The sequence below is a fragment of the Perna viridis genome, chromosome 4 (genome assembly GCF_037379345.1).
Source record: "Perna viridis isolate PV_CMFRI_1.1 ecotype Kerala chromosome 4, ASM3737934v1, whole genome shotgun sequence".
Classification (NCBI taxonomy): Eukaryota; Metazoa; Mollusca; class Bivalvia; order Mytilida; family Mytilidae; genus Perna; species Perna viridis.
Genome location: NC_142448.1, coordinates 25,783,653 through 25,805,131, shown reverse-complemented (window position 1 = coordinate 25,805,131; position 21,479 = coordinate 25,783,653). Strand labels below are relative to the sequence as shown.

The 21,479-nt window shown below is 32.0% G+C and overlaps 1 protein-coding gene across 5 annotated transcripts in view; it reads right to left on the bottom strand.

The window, feature by feature from the left end:
- LOC148619485 (TBC1 domain family member 16-like) overlaps nucleotides 1-21,479 on the bottom strand; it is a 42,618-nt gene that overhangs the window by 19,472 nt on the left and 1,667 nt on the right. For 2 of the 5 annotated variants that reach the window (XM_088579395.1, XM_088579399.1), the window contains exons 2-3: nucleotides 16,469-16,555; nucleotides 2,014-2,253 (exon numbers count right to left, since the gene is read on the bottom strand). In XM_088579395.1, the coding sequence (XP_088435521.1) occupies nucleotides 2,014-2,217 (204 nt within the window). In that variant the 5' untranslated portion in view covers nucleotides 2,218-2,253; nucleotides 16,469-16,555. Of the gene's footprint in view, nucleotides 1-2,013; nucleotides 2,254-5,192; nucleotides 5,375-16,468; nucleotides 16,556-21,479 lie in introns of those variants that run through there. The other 3 variants (XM_088579396.1, XM_088579397.1, XM_088579398.1) reach the window with 3 other exon arrangements.

The following is a 21,479-nucleotide window of genomic DNA, read 5'->3' as shown; positions in this document are numbered from 1 at the left end:
ACTGTTCAAACTTTTCCCTTCAAAAACCCCTTCCTCATATGGGCATCGCCAGTTAGATTTTGAGCTATTTCACTTTGTAATGCACTTATTAAATTTAGCGTGGTAAAAATTGACTTACTTTCACTTTCACAATGAAGTCAAATTGTCATTGAAAAAAAGCCCCTTCAACATCGAAAATATATAAAACACAGCAAAATACATTTAAAAGTCCCCTTTTTTCATAAAATGTTTTATCAACAATAGATTCTTCATTTTTAATCACTATAGCAACCACCGGTTTCCATTTATGTCATTTTTCATCCCTAGCCAAAAGTGCAAAACTAAACTAAACTGTGGAGTGCTGGCTTTGTGGGTTGGTCAGTGTGTTCAGCCACTTGTCACATTTGTCTGTTAGTCTGTACATTCAGCCAATTGTCACATTTGTCTGTTGGTCTGTCTGTTCAGCCATCTGTCACATTTGATTGTTGGTCTGTCTGTTCAGCCAACTGTCACATTTGTCTGTTGGTCTGTCAATTCAGCCAACTGTCACATTTGTCTGTTAGTCTGTCCATTCAGCCAATTGTCACATTTGTCTATTGGTCTGTCCTTTCAGCCAACTGACACATTTGTGGGTTGGTCTGTCTGTTTAACCACTTGTCACATTTGTCTGTTGGTCTGTCCGATCAGCCAATTGTCACATTTGTCTGTTGGTCTGTCTGCTCAGCCAACTGTCAAAATTTCCTAGTAATATGCACCACTACATATGATGTTCTTGCAACATACCACATTTAATAGATGGGTTCAATAGTTTCAGAGCAGCTGTGCTGACAAGGTAATTCATGAGGATTTTTGGCAAATTTCTAAGTTCAAAGGGACATTAGGGCATCAAAATTTCCTGGTAATATACACAACTACAAATGATGTTCTTGCATTATACAGTCTTCCAATTTAGCCAGGGGTCCTGTGACATTGACCCCTAAAATCTGCCTTGGGCACCTAAAATTATGTTATTAGGAAGCCCGACAGACTTCCAAAAATTTTGGGGTGTTGTAGTGTTCTGTTCATTTTTGGGTTCTTAGATATATCTAAATAGTCTGAATCGGATGATCGTTTGTTGTTATGTAATTTCATTATAACAGGATATTCTTATTATTGAAATAGATTCAGATAATTTAGGACTTTAAAAAAAATGTTTTTATATAATTTTAAATTTTTATCGGGCCACTGAAATTCATTCGGACTTTCAATTTTTGTAACTTTGGAAGTCCAAATTGCTTCTGTCTGAAAAAGTTAACCATGAAGACTAATTATAAGTAAAATTCAGTTCAATAGTTTCAGATACGTGGCGTTGACAGGGTTATTTATGATGATTTTTGGCAAATTTCTAAGTTCAAAGGGGCATAACTCCTACAAAAATTAGGGGATCAAAATTTCCTGGTAATATGCACAACTACATATGATGTTCTTGCTCTATACTAAATTTTGTAAAATTCAGTTCCATAGTTTCTGAGGAATTGCACTGACAATGTAATTTATGAGGATTTTGGGCAAATTTGTAGTTCAAAGGGGCATAACTACTACAAAAATTAGGGGATCAAAATTTCCTGGTAATATGCACAACCACATATGATGTTATTACTACATATCACGTTTCGTAAAATTTGGTTAAATTGTTTCAGAGGAGTTGCACTGACAAGGTAATTTATGAGGATTATTGGCAAATTTTCAAGTTCAATGGGGCATTACAAAAGTCAGGGGATCAAAATTTCCTGGTAAAATGCACAACTACATATGATGTTCTTGCTACATACCAAGTTTGTAAAAAAGAGTTAAGTAGCTTGAGATGATCTGCACTGACAAACTTTGTGACAGACACACAGACACATGGACAAACGGACAGATGGACAAGCCAAAAAACAATACTTCTCCCCACCAAAGTGATTTTACCTACATACCTACCCTATTTTTTCATCAAATGTAACCTGAAATAGACATATATTTTTTCTTGGCCTCATGAAAGTGTAAATTATTTACCTTATCCATCTGGGATCTGATATTAAGATATCCAGGATGATGTTCTGAGTCCATTGTAAGTGGAGCTGGTGGGTGCACACAAACATTATTTTTACAGTAGATTATCTCCCCATCTAAAGGAGGAGGCTTCAGATCACATCCCCCAAATCCCAACAAGTTGGTCGCCTTCTTAAAGATACTACTGAATGCCATGACTGAATCCATTTATCTTGGTGATCTTTTCAGCAGATCATGAGTGATCTAAAAAGGTAACAGAAAAAAATCTTAATTAAAAAAAATAACAATAAAGTTGTGAAATTACACTGAGATGTTGTTCTTTATTTAGATTTTGTGTCAGTATGAGATATTCAAGGCCAAGAAATTGATTGTAAATCTGCCAAGCTTATGTAAGACTAATCTAATATAATACCAGTGCTTGGTAATGATTTTTGCAAATAAAGTCAACAGCAACTACAAAGTTTTCTGTGATGTTCTGTATAACTTTGCTATAATGTCCTTTAAAATGCTCTAATATCTGAATTTGATACCACTCTTTTCAAAGCATACCCGATAAAAAATTTAAACTGGCTTTATATAATTCTTTGAAAAAAAAACCAATACATTTTCTTAATTCTTCTCAGCACTTGGCTTAGAAGCAACAACAAAGCTTAAATGCTAAATAAATGACAAACATGAGTATAAAATAGCTAAAAAAAACAAGACAAGGAGAAAAAAATGAACAAATCTTTCAACTTAGCACTGGGTATTACAGGAATATAAACTAGAATGCAGGCATAAAAGTTTTTAACGTTTTAGCTTAATTAACTGACATAGAAAAATTAAGTACCAGTCCATATTAAATTCAGACACTGCCAATGGTAAAGGTTGTACAATGTGCAGAAACATCACTGAACAAACAATGCTTGTTTGATATATGCCATATCTTTCTGTCACTAGGGTCCTTTCTGTACAAAGATCTGTATTTTGGAGCCAACTAAACCAAGAATGATAGATGCAAAAGCCAATGGCATGTACAATCTATAGAATTTTTGTTCAAATGTGCAACAACCAAATGACAAACATGGAGACTGATTATGTGGTCTATAGTTGTTAGAAATTAAAGTGAATTTTGTAGGTTTTGGACATTCTGTATTCTGTCTGATATTTAACATCTTCAGCTCTATCTTAAAACATATAGACCATTGTGGTAAACATCAGATTTGGAAATGTTTATGATTGTTCAGTAGAACCAATATATACAATGGAAACCTTCTGTTAAGACTTAAGTTACTCAAAAAACAAATCCCTTACCTTCCCTTGCAAACAAATTTCATTATTTTAATGTATTTTAAAATCCTAATAGTAATTTTCTTTTCAACAGATGTGTTATGATATAATCTATGATAATAATCTTCTCGCCTCTAGGTACAAAACAAACTTGTTACGAGGTTTACAGATCAATGACAAAATCCAATTTACCTTCCTACATGGTATATATGTGAGAATAAAGGGCAATAACAAAATTTCATACCTGATATAAAAACTCTAGGCAATAGGCAAAAGGAATAGAAAAAAAAAGTCCACATATATATAGTAAATAGTAATAAGAAGGCAAAAACTGGAAAATTGGAAACAACCACAATGATACTGACTTGGTACGATGGAAACAACTACAATGATACTGACTTGGTAAATTGGAAACAACCACAATGATACTGACTTGGTTCTTTGGAAACAACCACAATGATACTGACTTGGTACAATGGAAACAACCACAATGATACTGACTTGGTAAATTGGAAACAACCACAATGATACTGACTTGGTACGATGGAAACAACCACAATGATACTGACCTGGTACGATGGAAACAACCACAATGATACTGACTTGGTACTTTGGAAACAACCACAATGATACTGACTTGGTACAATGGAAACAACCACAATGATACTGACTTGGTACTTTGGAAACAACCACAATGATACTGACTTGGTACTTTGGAAACAACCACAATGATACTGACTTGGTACGATGGAAACAACCACAATGATACTGACTTGGTACGATGGAAACAACCACAATGATACTGACTTGGTACTTTGGAAACAACCACAATGATACTGACTTGGTACTTTGGAAACAACCACAATGATACTGACTTGGTACTTTGGAAACAACCACAATGATACTGACTTGGTACTTTGGAAACAACCACAATGATACTGACTTGGTACGATGGAAACAACCACAATGATACTGACTTGGTACGATGGAAACAACCACAATGATACTGACTTGGTACGATGGAAACAACCACAATGATACTGACTTGGTGCTAAAGGTGGGTTCAACCAGGTGTTAAGTTGATTGTTTACAGTATATTGTATTACAGTGAAATCTGTCTAAATCAGTTGGAAAAAAAAATAAATTCGACAAAAGATTTTTATATTTGACCATAACTTTTATTTATGAAAATTAATAAATTGCTAGATAAGCCATCTCTTCAGGGTTTGAAATAATTTTTAAAGCAGCAAATTTTTTTTCTTCAATCTATCAAAAAAGTCAGTTAGATCCATAAATAATTGAACTATTAAAATAAAAAGCAACAAGTTTAATAGTCAAACATCTTCAAAATGGCTTTCAGTAATTGTACAAGTAAAGTATGCTTGCTATTTATATTTTGGTAGTAACTGTATAATTAATACATGTAGGTTATGATACATATGTGTGACATGCCCAACCCTAAGTTAACACTATAAATTAGAAGAAAAAAATCCAGGTTTTTACATAGCATGCATACTAACCCCACTTTCATACTTAAAGAAAATATTGATTGTATCCTGATTGTACATTGCACAGGGTTAGCAAAATTATAGGAAATATACAGAAAAACAAAGAATGTTAACAGTAAAAAATCCAGATTGGTAAAGGAGGAAGTCTGATAATCTGAGGAAAAATCACTACCCTGGACTTAATGCCTGTAATGGCTCACCAAATACAGGTTTATAGAACTACAAAGACTAGTACCATCTTTTAGTGTGTGTTTATTTTTTTTTCATTTTTTTACTGGAGGGCTTTAATTGATATCAAGTTATATATATATAAAGTACTGCATTAATAAAGCTGAACCATATTATATTAAAAATGTTGTGATCAGTAAAAAAAATGGCAACAAAATTTTGGCAAATGTAACTTACATTCAGTAGAATAATATGATTAATCTCAAATTCCAAAATTATATATGAAATGGATTTGTCACTGCCATTGAGTACAAGTGAACAATGTAAATAATATGGAGATCTCACAAATGATGAACCAGAAACAACCAATCAATAAGAAGGAAAAGCCACACATCGATTTGACAGAAAATAAATTCTCTCCATACTATTACATCTCTCATAAAAGCCTTATTAGCTCACAATGGTGTAAATCAATTATGATCAATCCATATACCATGACATGCTTTAAAGATGATTAATTTCAACTTTCATCATACATTGATATAATAAATGCCTTTGTTTGTACATATTTTTGCTAACAATTTTTGTCTAATAAAACAATTGCTGTCTCTATAAATGAAATTGCAGAACAAGAAATACTGATTATTGTTGGTATGCACGGTATGTAAAGGATTTAAGGATGCACAGTTATGGGCTACTACTGTAAACATTATGATTAATTTCATAATAACAAATTTTTCGCAGATTTTGTCCAGTGAACATTGTCGTGAAATTCATACATTTACAGTACCCTAGTCACCTGGTCTAAGACAAATAATAAAACTTGGAAATAGCTAAGAATGCCCTCCTTAAACATTTCTGTAAATTAAGTCAGAAAGTAAATTGGAAAAAGATAAGTGAGGCATCTAGAAAGGAGAGACACCGTAAAAGTTATCTTAAAATCAATTTTATTTTTCCCATTTATCTAAGCATTCTCTCCAATAGAGCTGAAAAATATATTACAGAAAAGTGTAATGGATGGACAGACAAGGTGAATGCAATACAAATGTTAAGCTCAAACTTTAATGAAGGAGGGTTTAATATGTTAAAACAACCCTAGAGGTCAAACCCTGAACAATTTTGACATAAATGAATATTACATCAAAGTTTAATACAGTTCTGATTAAATGTTGGAGATGTTTCTGACACAGAATTGAAAGATCTATGAACAATGAAAATGGGTAGAAGACATTTCCCTATTATAGTACAACACTCAATATAAGGTTAGAATTCTTAGACTCAACATGTAAAAATTCTTTAGAATTCCATTTTTTTTTTGCGTAAATTGATTTTTTTAATTCTGGAACATATAAGCTGGTAAGGACCTTATTGAAATTAGGGTAACTGGTAACAAAAAAACGAAAATCTAAATTCACAGTAAAATCAAATTACAGGTGTAATAACCACAAAGTATATTTGTTGATAAAATCTTTAATATCAGACCCTGATTTGAATCCACACAGCTTATGTTTCATGTAGACATATATTTCCATTTTAAATAAAATTTCTTTGTTTAACATGAATATAAAACCCTTTGTTGAGAAAAAATTAAATCAATAAGATAGAGGTAAAAAAAAATATTATCCCTCTCACAATTAATTTATAAAATAGTTTGATATATATTAATAATAATTTAATTTCAGAAGTAACACAATTCTTGATTGGATAAAAAATTGTGTCCATCATCTCATAAACCAAATGTTGTAATATGATGGTGATCTCATCAACATTTTTAATGATTTACTCCTAAAATTTTGATGTTGATATTAAATTATAAGAAATGGCTGCTATATTTCTTTGCTACACATGTTATTTAGTGTGCACCATGTGATTGAGGTTATTTCCTCATAGAATGAAAAAGTATAACAGTCATTCCTTAAATAATAAAAGAACAGTGTTCCATTGTCCCCGGCGTAAAAAGATACATTTCAAACCTTAAATTCACTGAAAGTCCAAGGTCCATTACCTCTGTAAAAATTATGCAACCATAAGAAGAGTCGACCTTAATCTGTAACTTCTCATAGTAAGACTACATACAAAAGATAAAATCAATTGGTAAAAGCATTACAAAAAAAAGCTGTAACTTCTGTAAAAATAATTCAACCGTAACCAAAGTCAATCTTAATCTGTAACTCTTCATAATAAGGCTACATACCAAAAACAAACTTATTTAGTAGAAGCATTACAAAAAAAGTGCAGATAACCCGGACAGACGCCTGGAATTTACATGTCCCCTCACAACACATCGTGGGGGACAAAAAAAGCTACCATACTACAAATTTTTAAATAATAAAAAAACAATAAGACATTATACAAAGTGAGCTAGGCTCCAACAGAATCTCTATGTCAACCTTTGTGCAAAACCACTTTTAAATTAAATCTTAAGTGGCAAAACAACAGTAAATCTGTACAACACTTTAAGTAGCAGTCTGCCTAAGAATCATGCAGTGGGTAATTCACTGAAGTCTGATATTTGAACCGAATCAAATTTCAATCTGTTGGACATAATGGAAAAACAATAGAAAAATTAAAAAATGATAAATATTTTCACTGTTACCACAGCAACGGCCACTCCTTTGCAACCACCAATTTCGGGCCTCAAAATAAAAAAAATCACTATGTGAATGTAATTTTTGATATCTTATGGTGGAAATCTGTCAAATTACATAATTATATTAATGAAATATGTCTTTTGTTAAACAATTTGCAAAAAAGTACAACACAATCTGATTGGTTTATATCTGGTTACTATAACAACAAAAATTCGTAATTTTTGACATTTTGAATTATTTCCAAATAGGCTCTGTTCCGACCCATTTTGCCAAGACAAGTAAGAAGATATTATCCAAATATTTGCATGGTTTTGAAGAAGGACCTCTCCATTTAAACATATCAAAAATAAAAATATGTAACCTATCTTTGTTTTTGGCTCATTTTGTCGTGATTCTTAAGTGAAACTATACTTACAAATAGAGGAAAAAGATTTTGAAAGTCATTTAACTTCGTCATCTTTGATCACAGTAAATATGACAAGACAGATGGTAAACTCCCTAAGGATTCCATCTAACTTATAATTATCATGTTTTGTAATATCTACTTAGTGCATTTCATTGCCATTGACATTTTGCTGCAAAGTGCAACTTCACATTGCACAGATTTTTATGACCGAATGTCAAGTACAATCATAAACTGCAGATAAAGTTCATTCTATTACAAATAACTCTCCACAGCACACTTTACTGCAAGTAAAGTAGACCTGTTTCAACACCAATGGGACCATACATGTACAGTATAACATAATGTGGGAATACACAAGCTGAAGTATGGTACACTCAACAACATTTACAACAGTCTAACCATAGAAGTTGTTATGCTTAAACCTTGTAAGCACAATTCCTCCTCGACAGCTGGACATGTGAAGCCAAGCATTCCAATAAAATTTCATCAAAATCCCTTGAGCACTTTTGGGGGAGTTGTGCTAGCCGGTTTTAACCTTTAAAGTTCAACTACATATATCTCCTTTTGGAGTCCATAAATATATTCCTCCATGCACAGACATAATTTTATTAAGCTAACAAAAAAGTGGGGAATTGATGAAATCAAAAGTAGACGTACATGATAAAAATCAAAGTGCTGTTAGCACTGTTTTTTTTTTTATTCTTGTAAAAATTGTAACATGAACAAAAATTAAAGGATTATATAATGTAAAATAAACTCTAATCATACATTTTCAATTCCCAAGTAATTTAGAACTGTTTTTCCTAATATATATAAACTTAATATCAATCAATACTATTGATTCTGAAGTACAATCTGTTATTAAACAGTATCCAACTTCACACACATTTACAAATAAATTCTGTTTCACCTTTTTCCCAATTTTATAAACCTGTTTTAAAGTCTATTTGCAATCACATCCAAAACTATTTCAACAGAGTATTATCCTACACTGTATTATACTCAAATTGAACCAATTTCAGTTTAAGAAAATTATATCCTTGATCAATTCCAGAATAAGATTTTCAAAAACTATACACTTTTTATCAGTTTGAATTTTCCTGTCAATTTTACTTGGTTTAAATCACTGCACTTCACTTCCTGTTTATTAATCACAATATATTATAATCCGAATAATTCAGTTGTTATATTCCACTTACTATCAATCGCTAGATTAATTTATGGCCAGTGGCCAATAAAGTCCTCAGATTTATTCCAGTTAAATATATTAATGATAAGATGGAGATTTTGACTGATAATTGTGTTAAATCGAACATGCTTAGCACGTTTAATACTTCTTGACACATTACTGCAAGAACTTACTTCACAAGATGAAAATTTATTACTAAATATCTTTCAAGGCCAAAAAAAAAGTCCCTCAAATCTTCAGTTCATTTGAAGACTAGACCTTAATTTTATTTCCAGAAATAGTAGAATATTACTGTGCTGAAAAAAATTGCCAGAAACATAATTACAGGTTATAAAAGATATATTAGATGATATTGAAGTAATTACATATGGGCTCCATATTTGTCTTGTATTCAGGAACAGTAGGGAAGTTCTGGCATGAAAAGGCAAAATAAGATGGATAAAAACACAAAACGTAGGGAAACAAGAGGTTCCATGGAGTCTGAATCGCTCACCTGGTTAATTATTTGCTTTTCAAAGGCAATAACCCTAACAACGAGTTGTCTGACAATTTTGACTCAATGAAGACTTTGATAGGCCTTATTATAAGGATAATTTCATCAATTGAAAGTTTCTGTCTATTATAGTTTTCAAGATATTGGCTTAAAGTACATCATTTTTGCCTTTCAAAGGCAATAACTCTAACAACGAGTCTTACTAACAACTTCCATGTCAAATCGCCACTTGTGTAGTACCAAAAACACTATGAACCTAAATCTATGCATTGTATGGAATGCAACTTTTAAGATGTCATTTGTCCTGGGAATTCACAGTGAAACTTTGAAATTACTTTTAACATGTAAAGTAATAGAAACATTAACAGTGGTTAGACCTTGTCTGACAACTTTGATCCCTTGCAGACTATTGTAGGCCTTATAATATTAGGATCATTTTGACAATTGAAAGAATTTAGCTAAACCTGGTAGTTTTTGGAGATGTATGAGAAAAAATTCTGACTCCTTTGCTCTACGTTTAGTAACTGTAGCCATCTTTTTTTGTGACGGATCAAAAATCCCCACCCCAGATCTAAGCAGAAAACTATAAGAAATTTTCATACCAAATTTGGCTCAAATTGGTCAATTGATGTCAAAGGAGAAGACTTTTTTTTAAAGAAAAAGCATTAAATAGAGCAAAAAGATGACGAAAAAGAACAATAACTCCAATATGGCTAACAGATTAAAAGGAAAATTTGACCACAACTAGATTTCATCATGCTAAACACTTTTACCCAGTCAGAATTTTGATAAGCCTAATGGTTTTGGGGATATATGCAAAAAACTTCTGTCTGACCTCTATGTTCTATTTATAGTAACAGCGGCCATGTTTTTCAACAGAACAAAAATCTCCACACTAGTTCTATGTAGGATACCCAAGGAACATTCATACCAAGTTTGGTTCTAATTGGTCAAGTAGTGTCAGAGGAGAAGAGTTTTGAAAAATTGTTAACAACAACAGATGTATATGTCTCCATAATGATACCCAAACTTTCTATAATATATAATCAAAATCCCTACAGCAGTTTAGGAGGAGTTGAGCTTACAAAGTAAGTTTCAAATAACTTATACATACCAAAAAGAGCCAACGATCAAAGATTGATTGATTGTTGGGGTTTAACGTCCGAGCAGCAATATTTCAGCTATATTCAGACGATACCAATCAAAGCACTTATAATCTCATTATGTATAAATTCACTTACCTATTTAAAATTTTTATAAACATAAGTTGAGCTATATCAATGAGTGTGGTAGTCAAAATTTTTTTTGAGAAACTTTCCATACACAATTTATTTTTAGTTTTCTCCAAATATACCATTGATTCAAAACTAGGAAAAGTCTACTATCTTTCACTCTTGAAAGTAAGTGAACCCTTGAAAATACTCTGTGTTAACTCAAGTGTTAGAAACTTAATTTTTTGTCAACAAAGACCCATCATAAATTTACATAGACAGCACTGTACATTTTAAAGCAACTTGAGCCAATTTCATCATAGACCTACTTGATTTTACATAGACTCAGTCCGTAGGTCTACTGCTAATTTCTTTCACTGACAACTGGATCCTCGATTGCCTGTGATAGTATGAAATTGGTAGGGGCAAGTCTATTTCCATTTAGGCAGTAGCTTACTTTGCAAGTAATTTATTTTAAATGCCAAAAAAAAAGAATATATAAGGAATTTACACAGATCATTAAAATTAATCTGAAGCAAGGAAATGCCTAAAATGCATGACTTTGCACCATTTTCCCAGCAGACCCTCTGACGTAAGTGCACCTTGCTTGCTTGATAACTGTTCACAAATAAAGGAAAGTCAACTTTAGTTATCACTTGCTTCTTGGCAAGGGCATTAAAAATTGAAATTCTAATCCTTTAAACTATGGCTGTAACAATACACCTACCTCAGGATAAGATACATACTGATTTAAAACTTTGAAACGGCAGGACATTAAAATAAGAAATTCTAACCCAGTAAACTGGAGTCTATAATTTTTATCTCAACAAAGATAGGTGGATTTTTCCTCACAAGACATGTCCTACTTTACAATTTGCATAGCAATTTCATCAATTGTTTTTTACGGGAATCCTCAAATGAATTGTATCATGAGAAAAAGTATTGTGATACATCAACATCGCAATGAACCGTTTCATCCTAACTTTAAACCAATATTTTCCCGTAACACATCCTATTACTGTCCATTGGTCGATATGACAGGTAAGTCTTTCTTTTCATATTTGCCACTTTCTGTTAGATTTTAGAGCCAATTTTTATGGTCTCATATGTCAACCATACACTAGGCTGTATGTCTGCCAAATCTCCAGGTACAACTTCTAATTATAACAGAAACTTATTTTGATGTTGGACATGTCATTATTAACTTTTGATGTTTATTTCTTTGAAATGCCTGGTCTTCAGTAGCAATCTTCTTCGGTTTTGAAAAATGTAGGATTTTTCTGTAATTGTTACATAAGAGAACCTTACCTGAGCTTAATAACTTTGCAATAAAAGATTAAATTTCATCAGTGAGGATTGTTCGCCTGACGTGAACAGCATAGTCAAATATGCATGGCAAACAAGGTCAGCAGATATTGGAAATTTTAACCAAGTATATTAATAGATTGTAGACCAAAAAAAAAAAAAAAACACATCATATTCTTCATATATCATACGCTCCAAGAAAAAATAAGATTGTAAAGTTTGTGTTTTCTGATAGATCAACACAAAATTTAATATGAAATTCATCATTAAAACATCAAAATGAAACTTATATTCATGTCACATTGAAATAACAGAAAATCAGCTGACATCTCATCTATATTTCTCATACATTCGTCAATGGATGCCTATCAATCGAGATAAAACTCTCCTGTAGTCGCCTTCTTAAACCTATGACCGTTTCAACAACAAAATTCCATACAAATAATTTCATAAATTCATACAGGAATTTGAGGGACAAACAAATAAATAAATAAGACAAGAGGCTAAAACAACAATTACATCATTAAATTGAAAGTCATGCAGGTACTCGAAATTTGTTTTCAAGGCACGTTGGTACCAGGGCCCAAATTGTTTGGCCCTGGAACAAATAGGCAAACATGTTACATTAATAAAATTAAGGTTTTTTTGTTTTGTTTTGTTTTGGTTTTTTTATTTCATTTTTTTATTTAATAAATCAGTGTGTAATGCTAACTGGTTAAGAATAAGGATAAAGAAACATGATGAAAACATTATTGATACTACTAACTCAGGCACAAAAATAATTGAAGAACAAAACTTTACACTCCTAAGATGGCTTCAAAACATTGAACAGAACATCAAAATAAGGACCTTCAATTGAGGCATTTTAAGGACACTTGCGCTTGCCCAAATTGGGACATACACACAGACGAGGATTAATCTATTTGCTTTTTTCAATGACGTTTATCTTTTGACATTTTCTCTTTCCGTGCATATTCAACTGTCATATACATAGCAAATTTGAAAATAAAAATGCAAAACATTGCATAAATAAACAAAACTTTATAATATGAAATTCATCTTTAATTCTGATACCGATTGCCCAATAGCTGGAAAAATATCCTGTTGCTGTAAGCATCATCTGCTGAACTTAATAGCACACATTTGTTGAAAACCCAAAATTAATGACAATAATACAGTAATCAAACTATGAATGAACTCATCTCATTGTGATAAGGCAGAAGACATCCTAAATTTTTCAAAAACAATATAGATTGTTGCCAGGAAATAGGTGTTTCAAAGAAATAAACATCAAAAGTCAATATTGACATGTCCAACAGCAAATTACAAATTCATATCTTCCTGATTCTGTTACAAGTTGAAGTTGTACCTGGAGATTCGCCAGAGATATAGCCAAGTATATGGTCGACAAGTGAGACCATAAAAAATGGCTCATAAATTTAATAGAAATCACCAAATATGAAAAGAAAAACCTACTTGTCATATTGAACATTGAAGTGTAAGGTCTGTGGTACCAATGGCATCTGCAATCCCAGTTGGCGGTAATAGAGTGTGAATAAACTTTGTTTTTTTAATTTGCAGGCTTTCAAAAGCAACATTCTCACTGAACTAAGACACATCATTCTGAATAAAAGATTCATCACTCAACAAACATGGTGGAGATGCAGTAACTTCCTATTTAATTCTATGGTGTGACTTGGCTGACGATCAAACCAAAAATAATATCAAAACTCAAAATAACCACACTATCACTGAACCATTGAGATGGTCACCACATAAACAAATTTTCCTGAAAGCCTTACTTCTATAGCTACAGTATTTAAACAAAAAATACGACAGATTTTAACTCCACTGGCAAATCATATATCTTGTATAATTAGGCCTGGTTCCCTCAGGAAATCATACTATCATAACGACAAAATATACCATAGATTGAATTTTGCTCATTATTGGAATTCTGGTGACATTTATATATTTTTTGAAGGTTTTCACACTCAGTAAATTACACTATGATTATATTAACTAAGGTACTGTGGTTTGAAGATGAACATTATTACCTATATAATATGACAGCTAACTTCTTAAGCTTAAATGGCGTAAACTTTTGAGTTGTGTAACTGATTCATGGCAAATACAGCAAATGATACATTTGTACATTCTTTTTCGACTAAATCTGACTTTTTTTTAACATTCAGCAGTGATCAAATTTAAGGAAAAATACATGCTTAATGCATGTCCAACGTTCAAATTTGACAGTAGAAATGATCTCCCCTAGCTAATTTTTTTTTGTAGAATTCTATATGTATTTTAAGTTCAGTTTAGAAAGAAACTCAAAGAAATTTAAATTTGGAATTTTCAGCACTTCCGTAATTTAGCTAGTGGAAAGATTTTTTTTAATTCAATCCCTCCAATCAGATTCAATTTTACTAAAATAAAACATATTTATTGGTGAAAAATGTAAAGTTTTAATACAGAGGATAACCTTCACTGCTCTTTAGAAATGTAGTGGTACTCCAGCTAAGAATAATGCAAAATGTGATTCATGGTTGGAAAGCCTACATATTTTCATTTTTGATATTTTGTTTAAAATGTAATAATGAACAGAAACTAACAAATGGTTTTTCATATAACCCCTGTTCATAGGAGATATAAATTATAAAGAATGTACTACAAAATTCAAATTCAGGGGGATAACTCTGTAATTAACACAGAAACACAATAGAATCTATTGAATTTTCAACATGAATTTTCTCCTTAAAGCTAACAGATATAGACCCACACAACAATTTTTTAACAAAAATAAAACTATGTAGCCTTTTTGGGGGTGTAACTTATTACAGAATGATTCTTACAAAGACTGCTACATAATCACTTAATGAAATTTAAATATTGGCAGTACATGTATCATCAATCTTCTCACTTATGTAATACTGAACAAGCTTAAATTACTTTGTTTATTCTCCTACCAATGCAACTATTCAATTACTACTGCAAAAAAAGTATCAAAGGTTCGCAATCACAAAAACTAGACCTTACATACTGATATTTCTAATATATATTTTTTTTAATATTCCTGAATATACCACATTGGACGGAATAAAACTTTTAAAAAATCTTAAAAATTTTTGTAGTAATCATTTACAAGAAATCATTCACATGTGTATACTTTCGTGTCTCTACATCTACCTAAATAAATAGCCAATATTAAATCCCTGAAAAAAATGGAACACTTACCATTCAGTACATTGTATGAACCCTTTAAATCAGAATTTTTTTAAGTTTTGCCATTACAACCAATATGTACACAAGTTGATAGTTTCCAGGGAACATGCTGAGTGCAGCATGATACAACCCCAACATGCTGAACTCTGTTCACTTGGGCCAAGTGTGGACATAATAATAATATTAGCAAGCATTGCATACGAGTCTTACAATACATATCCAACCAACCGGAATATGTATCAGATAGGCCTGCAAAATGTATTGGTTGTAGGCTGTGCTTAACTCATATTAGTTTCCGACAAACTTAAAGATAAGGACCTACAAATCATTATGGACACAACAATTGGTTTGAACATAATATTGCACAACATTTGAAATTCAATTTAATTTGAAGGAAGCTTTCAGGGTGCTCATCAGACCTTTTCTTTTGATCTCTATACTAGTAACCTAAAATCTGAAATCTGATTGAAAATTTCATAAAAAATTTAAGATAAATAAAGGTTTAAAAATCCAAAAATATTTATTTGTTGGAGCATTGCCCATTTGGCCCCTTAAAAACTCAAAAATTGTCCACAAAAATCTGCAATCTGAATGAAAACCCCTGTCAGGGATTTCCTTGATTCAAATTCGGAACAGAAATAAAAAGGTTGATTTTTTTATACGGCATAGCCCAATTATCTAAACCCTAAAATGGTGAAAAATAAGTCTATTCTTTGAAAAACTATTACAAAAAATTTCAAAAGAAACACATTAACAACAGAATTATCAAAATCTGATTAACAATGAATTTTTCTATTAATTCTCATTACAACACATATTTCCCTCTTTTAGCTCCTTATTTTCAAGAGGAAAATCTGGAAAAAAAAAATTAACGATTTTCCACCGATGTGTTGAAATTTAAAAAAAGATTGAATAAGTTTTACTCAAGTTATTGGACATACACCAAAGTTAACAGACACCAATGAAGAAAAAAAAGAATGATACTCCAAACAACCACAAAAATGTTGTATAAAAAAGATGGTTATATCCACAAATGAACATGTACTACATTTACAATCAATTATTTAGTCATTCACAACAATGAATATAAACAAACCTTATTGTATTCATTTTCTGTGTATGGAAAAAAGAATGGATTGGTCTCTAAGTTCTACTCTTAATATCTATAGATCATCACTTTCTGCTGAAAATAAAAACAAAAAACAGAATAATTTTGTCTTGGCCGTTAGTGTTTATTAATGAGTGTTGATGGTTGTTTTTTTTTTTTAGCCCATTTTTTGTCACGGTTTTATTTTTCTCTTCTTTTTTTTTTATATACGGGTTTTCTGTCACCAGGTTGTTTATATAGCCAATAAAAGCTTATTCTTCAGTGTGAATACTTTTCTGGATTTTAAAATTTTGAGAATAGGCCATTTCAATGGTTCTAAGAATTTCAATGGGCCTTTCGAAAAAATTCTTCATACAAAAATTTTATTTAAAAAGGATATTTTCAGCTGAAATGTGATAAATGGCACATATCCCCTCCAATCTTAATCATTGTGTCACGGCACATGTCCCCTCTTATCCTAATCATTGCGTCACGGCACATGTCCCCTCTTATCCTAATCATTGTGTCATGGCACATGTCCCCTCTTATCCTAATCATTGCGTCACGGCACATGTCCCTTCTAATCCTTATCATTGTGTCACCATGGGATAATTCTCTACTTTCCTATTTTACTATCGAACTAAGTCTTATGGTAAACAACCAAATTATTTCAATAGAAGAAGTACGGTACTTTCTTTCTTTGTGCTGCTTTATGGAGGTAGACCTATGGTAGGGGACATAACTCTTGAAATCAGTGATATGTTTGTATAATATTCAACTTCACCAAAGCCTTTCAAGCTTTCACCTGAAACAGAATGAAATCAGTCCAAGTTACTTTGATGCTTACATGAGACTGATGTAATGCTGAATACAAACATTCCAATAATTTGATTGAGTTGTGTCCCTTACCCTAGGTCTCCCTCCTTAAACAGTCAGAAAGAAATGCTTGGTTGGTAAATGTACATTATATGTAGCATGTGGTAGATAATTTCAGGGCAAGCATTCATCTCAACAGTGCTTTGTACCTGTGTACTTGTGTACCATTCAGCACAGGATTATATGGTCTAGGGAGAACTCTTGACGTATATCCAATCAACAATTCTGACTTTACAGAGCTAAATGGTCCATAAACTGTCATATGGACATATACAAATGTAACAGTCCATTTGTACATTGCACATGTAATTCTAGTTGTTACTTCTGAACAATGAAGTATTTTCTATGTAAGTAAAAATTCACATATGGCTTTATAAGTAACAAATTTTCAGTAATATATATTCACACATTAATTTTTGAATACTATACAATACTCTAACATTCACTTACATACGTGAACATTGTAGGCACGCATGGTAATATGTACAGTCAGTGCTACTTAGAAACTACAATGTAAGCCAAGGAAGGCTGTTTTCATAAAACTGTCCCATAATCACTATTTTTCAAAATAAGCCTATTAATAATATTTAAGAAAGACACATCTGCATCAGGCTTGGCCATAAAATTAGACTTGCTGTTTTTATGACCTAGAATTACCATATATTGATTCCACTGACAATATTGATAGAAGAGTCGTGTCTTGAGACACTAATATTTTATACAATCAATGGCCACAAACCACTGGACATCAGTTATTAGATTTACAATAATAGGAGATTTATTCAAAATCTAATCAACATTGTACCAAGGAGGCTCATTTAAGGGTCTTAAAGTTTGTGAATTAAGGTTCACAAAGAGGTCTCTACTCTAATGTCCTTGACCTTAATTCAGAGATTGTGGTTACCTACATAAGAAAACTGACTACTACATTTACTAACCAATAGTTCTCTCTACCACACACTTACCTAACATAGTGTTGATTCATTAACAATTATTATTCTATTATCTAAATATATCACCTGTTTCCCTCAAACTACAAATATTTGCCTTGATTTTTTAGGTTGCTATAAGTCAGGATTATTATAATAGACCCATTTGTGTTAACTGTAGGATAGTCAATGAGCATATGTGGAGCATGCTCACTATACACTTCCGCAAGGAAAACTCCTTTGTTCTACCAAGGCCCTACCTTGTGGAAGTATATGTCACGCATTCTCATCCACTAAGCACAGAAGGGTTTATAAGTCAACTAGCACTACCTAGATAGAGTCCTAAGGATAAATAATTGTTACAAGTGTTTCATAAATATATGCTCAAATGTTACACAGGATTCACCACAGGCTATTCAAAGGTGGGTCTGCTGCCAGCTAAATTTGCTAACCCAACCCTTGAATTTTGAGCTCTACCCTTAAATTTAAAAAAAAATTGATAATAAAATCAATTTTATAACCAAATCCACAAATATATTCAGAAGAAAATTTCATTTTTTAAAGCAAAATAGAAGCTAAGACCATGAAATCAGATTTATGGACCTTTAAAATGTATGAAAAACTTTGTTTAGATATCAGAGAATATGAATATGGAACATAGGTTGATAATAATGATTTGCGTCACCCTTTAATTATCTGTAGTGATCCCTGTTACACTTTCATTTAAATGCACATTGTAGACACAGTAAAATTAAACACAATAACTTTCATATTTGTTTTACTAATGGTCAAAAAATAAAAATAAAATGTCTACCATTTTCTTCCAGTTCAATAAATGTATTCTTTTTGATAAAATATTTTTAAAATTTCAACAAGATGGTAAAAAAGATGCTATTCAGTATTTGGTGTGTGAATTTCATGGCATCACAATAGAACATGTGAAGAGTTGTATTAAGAACTTACATGTATATATCTGTTTCAGAGTTTTTGGTGTCACCAGTTTCATAGTATAGGAAAGCAAAGCTCACACTTAAATGTACAGAAATTCATCTACGATGTTGACAAATAGAGAAACTTTTGTCGAAGCTTTGATATAGTCATAAACACGGTCTTAACAAAATGTATGTAAGATATCATGTAAATGTTTTTTTTTTAATCAAATTTCCTGGACATTTCCAAGTAAAGTACTTCTAGTTGAAGTGACCATTACAAAATCTGAAACCTGGAATCATTTGAGGGTACATGGTACCTACTTCCTTTAAAAGGGAATTTAGCTAGCACTCAGGGTTCTCCATGACCTCTTTTTGCATTGCACTGTGCCATGTGTAATTTTCTTTGTGCCATGACTTCAAAATGAGCGTCACATGTTCATTTAGTGTGTGCCATTTATTCAATTTTACGCTACTAACGACAAATCAGCACTGTATTACCCAACTACCACTCATACCTGTCATAAACCAATATAACTGGCATATGGGTGTTTATTTTATCGGTAATTGATAATGTCCCCGGGCAAGGTTAATGTGTTAGGAAGTGAAACCAGTGTGTAAACAAATCTTGGATCTGTAAAATTTGGGATTATCACCATCAACAAAATCAATTAGATTCCAATGATTTCTACAGTTTTTGATTGAATAAAATTTAATAACATTTCATTTAACAAAATATAAAAGAAGTATAGAGTTGCATTCAATTTGACAAAGATCAGAGAGGGAGGAAGACATTCTTAAATTCATACAACAATGTCTAAATGATCTTGGCAATTTATCTGACACAGAAAAGCAATCTAATTGCTTAACATTTTTGGAAAGGATGATGGATGGAGTCTCAAAAGCTCTAAAAGATTGTTTAATGACACAGATGAAGACAAAGTTGTAAAAAAACAAGGAAAACGTAGATGCTATAGATCACTTTTACAACAGATGCCTGTCTAAGTTCTGTGGTTAAATTATGAAGAAGACAAAGGGATGTTCTGCTCTCTGTACCAGATTCAGACTGACACCGTATCATAATGAAGTTTGGGTGAAAAAAAGGATGCACATCTTACAGGGAGGAGATTATAAAGAATCATCATCGAATAGCATCAAGATCTGTAGGGAGACTCTTTACTAAACGTAAGTCTGGAGGCAAGTTGGAGTATTTCATCTTTATTTTTAAATGTTGTAGTCCTTATTCCATGAAGAACCTAGATACATGTGATCTTGAATTTATGCTGAAGACAAAATTCAGGTAATTGTCTTCTCTCTTATGACAAAAACAAATTAATTTTGTGCAAATTAGCATCTTGTTGAATCAATCTCTTTATATAAATGTGATCTTTCTGCTTCAGATACAAGCTTCTCACTACTCAAACATAGCAGATGGTGATACATTACCACAAGAGTATAACTCCTTTAAATTTGTTATGTAAAAGAATAGAGACACCAACACAAAGTTCACCTTGTAACTTCACCTGTCAAAGTACAGAACTTTGTACCCTACAATGGCACTGTCAGCTGAGATGTGCGTGCTTGTCCCTGCTCCAACTGCTGATATTTTTTCTCCATGATATGCTTACCTTACATGATAAATTGATTATTACAAAGTTAATAAAAACATTAAGTTGAAGAGTGAAGTAAATTGTTTTTAATGGTCATTTTCAGATTGTGAAATGGGATTCAGAGTAAAAACCAAGTCAAGAAATACTTTCACATAAAGTGCTGAACAACTTATTAACAGTATCAATACAAGGACCACTGCCAGTGATTTCAACTTCTCCAAAGCTGTGTAGCTGTGGTCCAGCCTGGGGAAGAGAGAATTTGACCTTGGCAAAACTGGATCAAACAATACAGACATACAGATTTACCATTGTTGATTGTTTTAAATTCTATATTGTAGCTTGCATTATTAAATATGTCTCATTCAACATTATTACACTTATCTTGGCAATTAATTTTCTGTGCAAGAGGTCACACACCACTATGAAAATTTGTCCAACCAGAGAGTGAGCCATGTGTTCATTTTGATCCATGGAGATCCCTGAGCAATTAAGGCTAATGCCTTTACATATCATATTACCTGTATACTACAAGTGTCAATTTGAACAAACTTACCCACACTATTCTGACCCCAACAGTACATGACAAATCTCAAAAAAGGAAGGTTGGACTACATTGGGATTTGCAACAGTTGGAAGATATGAGTATAGCTTTCAGCTCTGCATGTGCAAAGCTAGT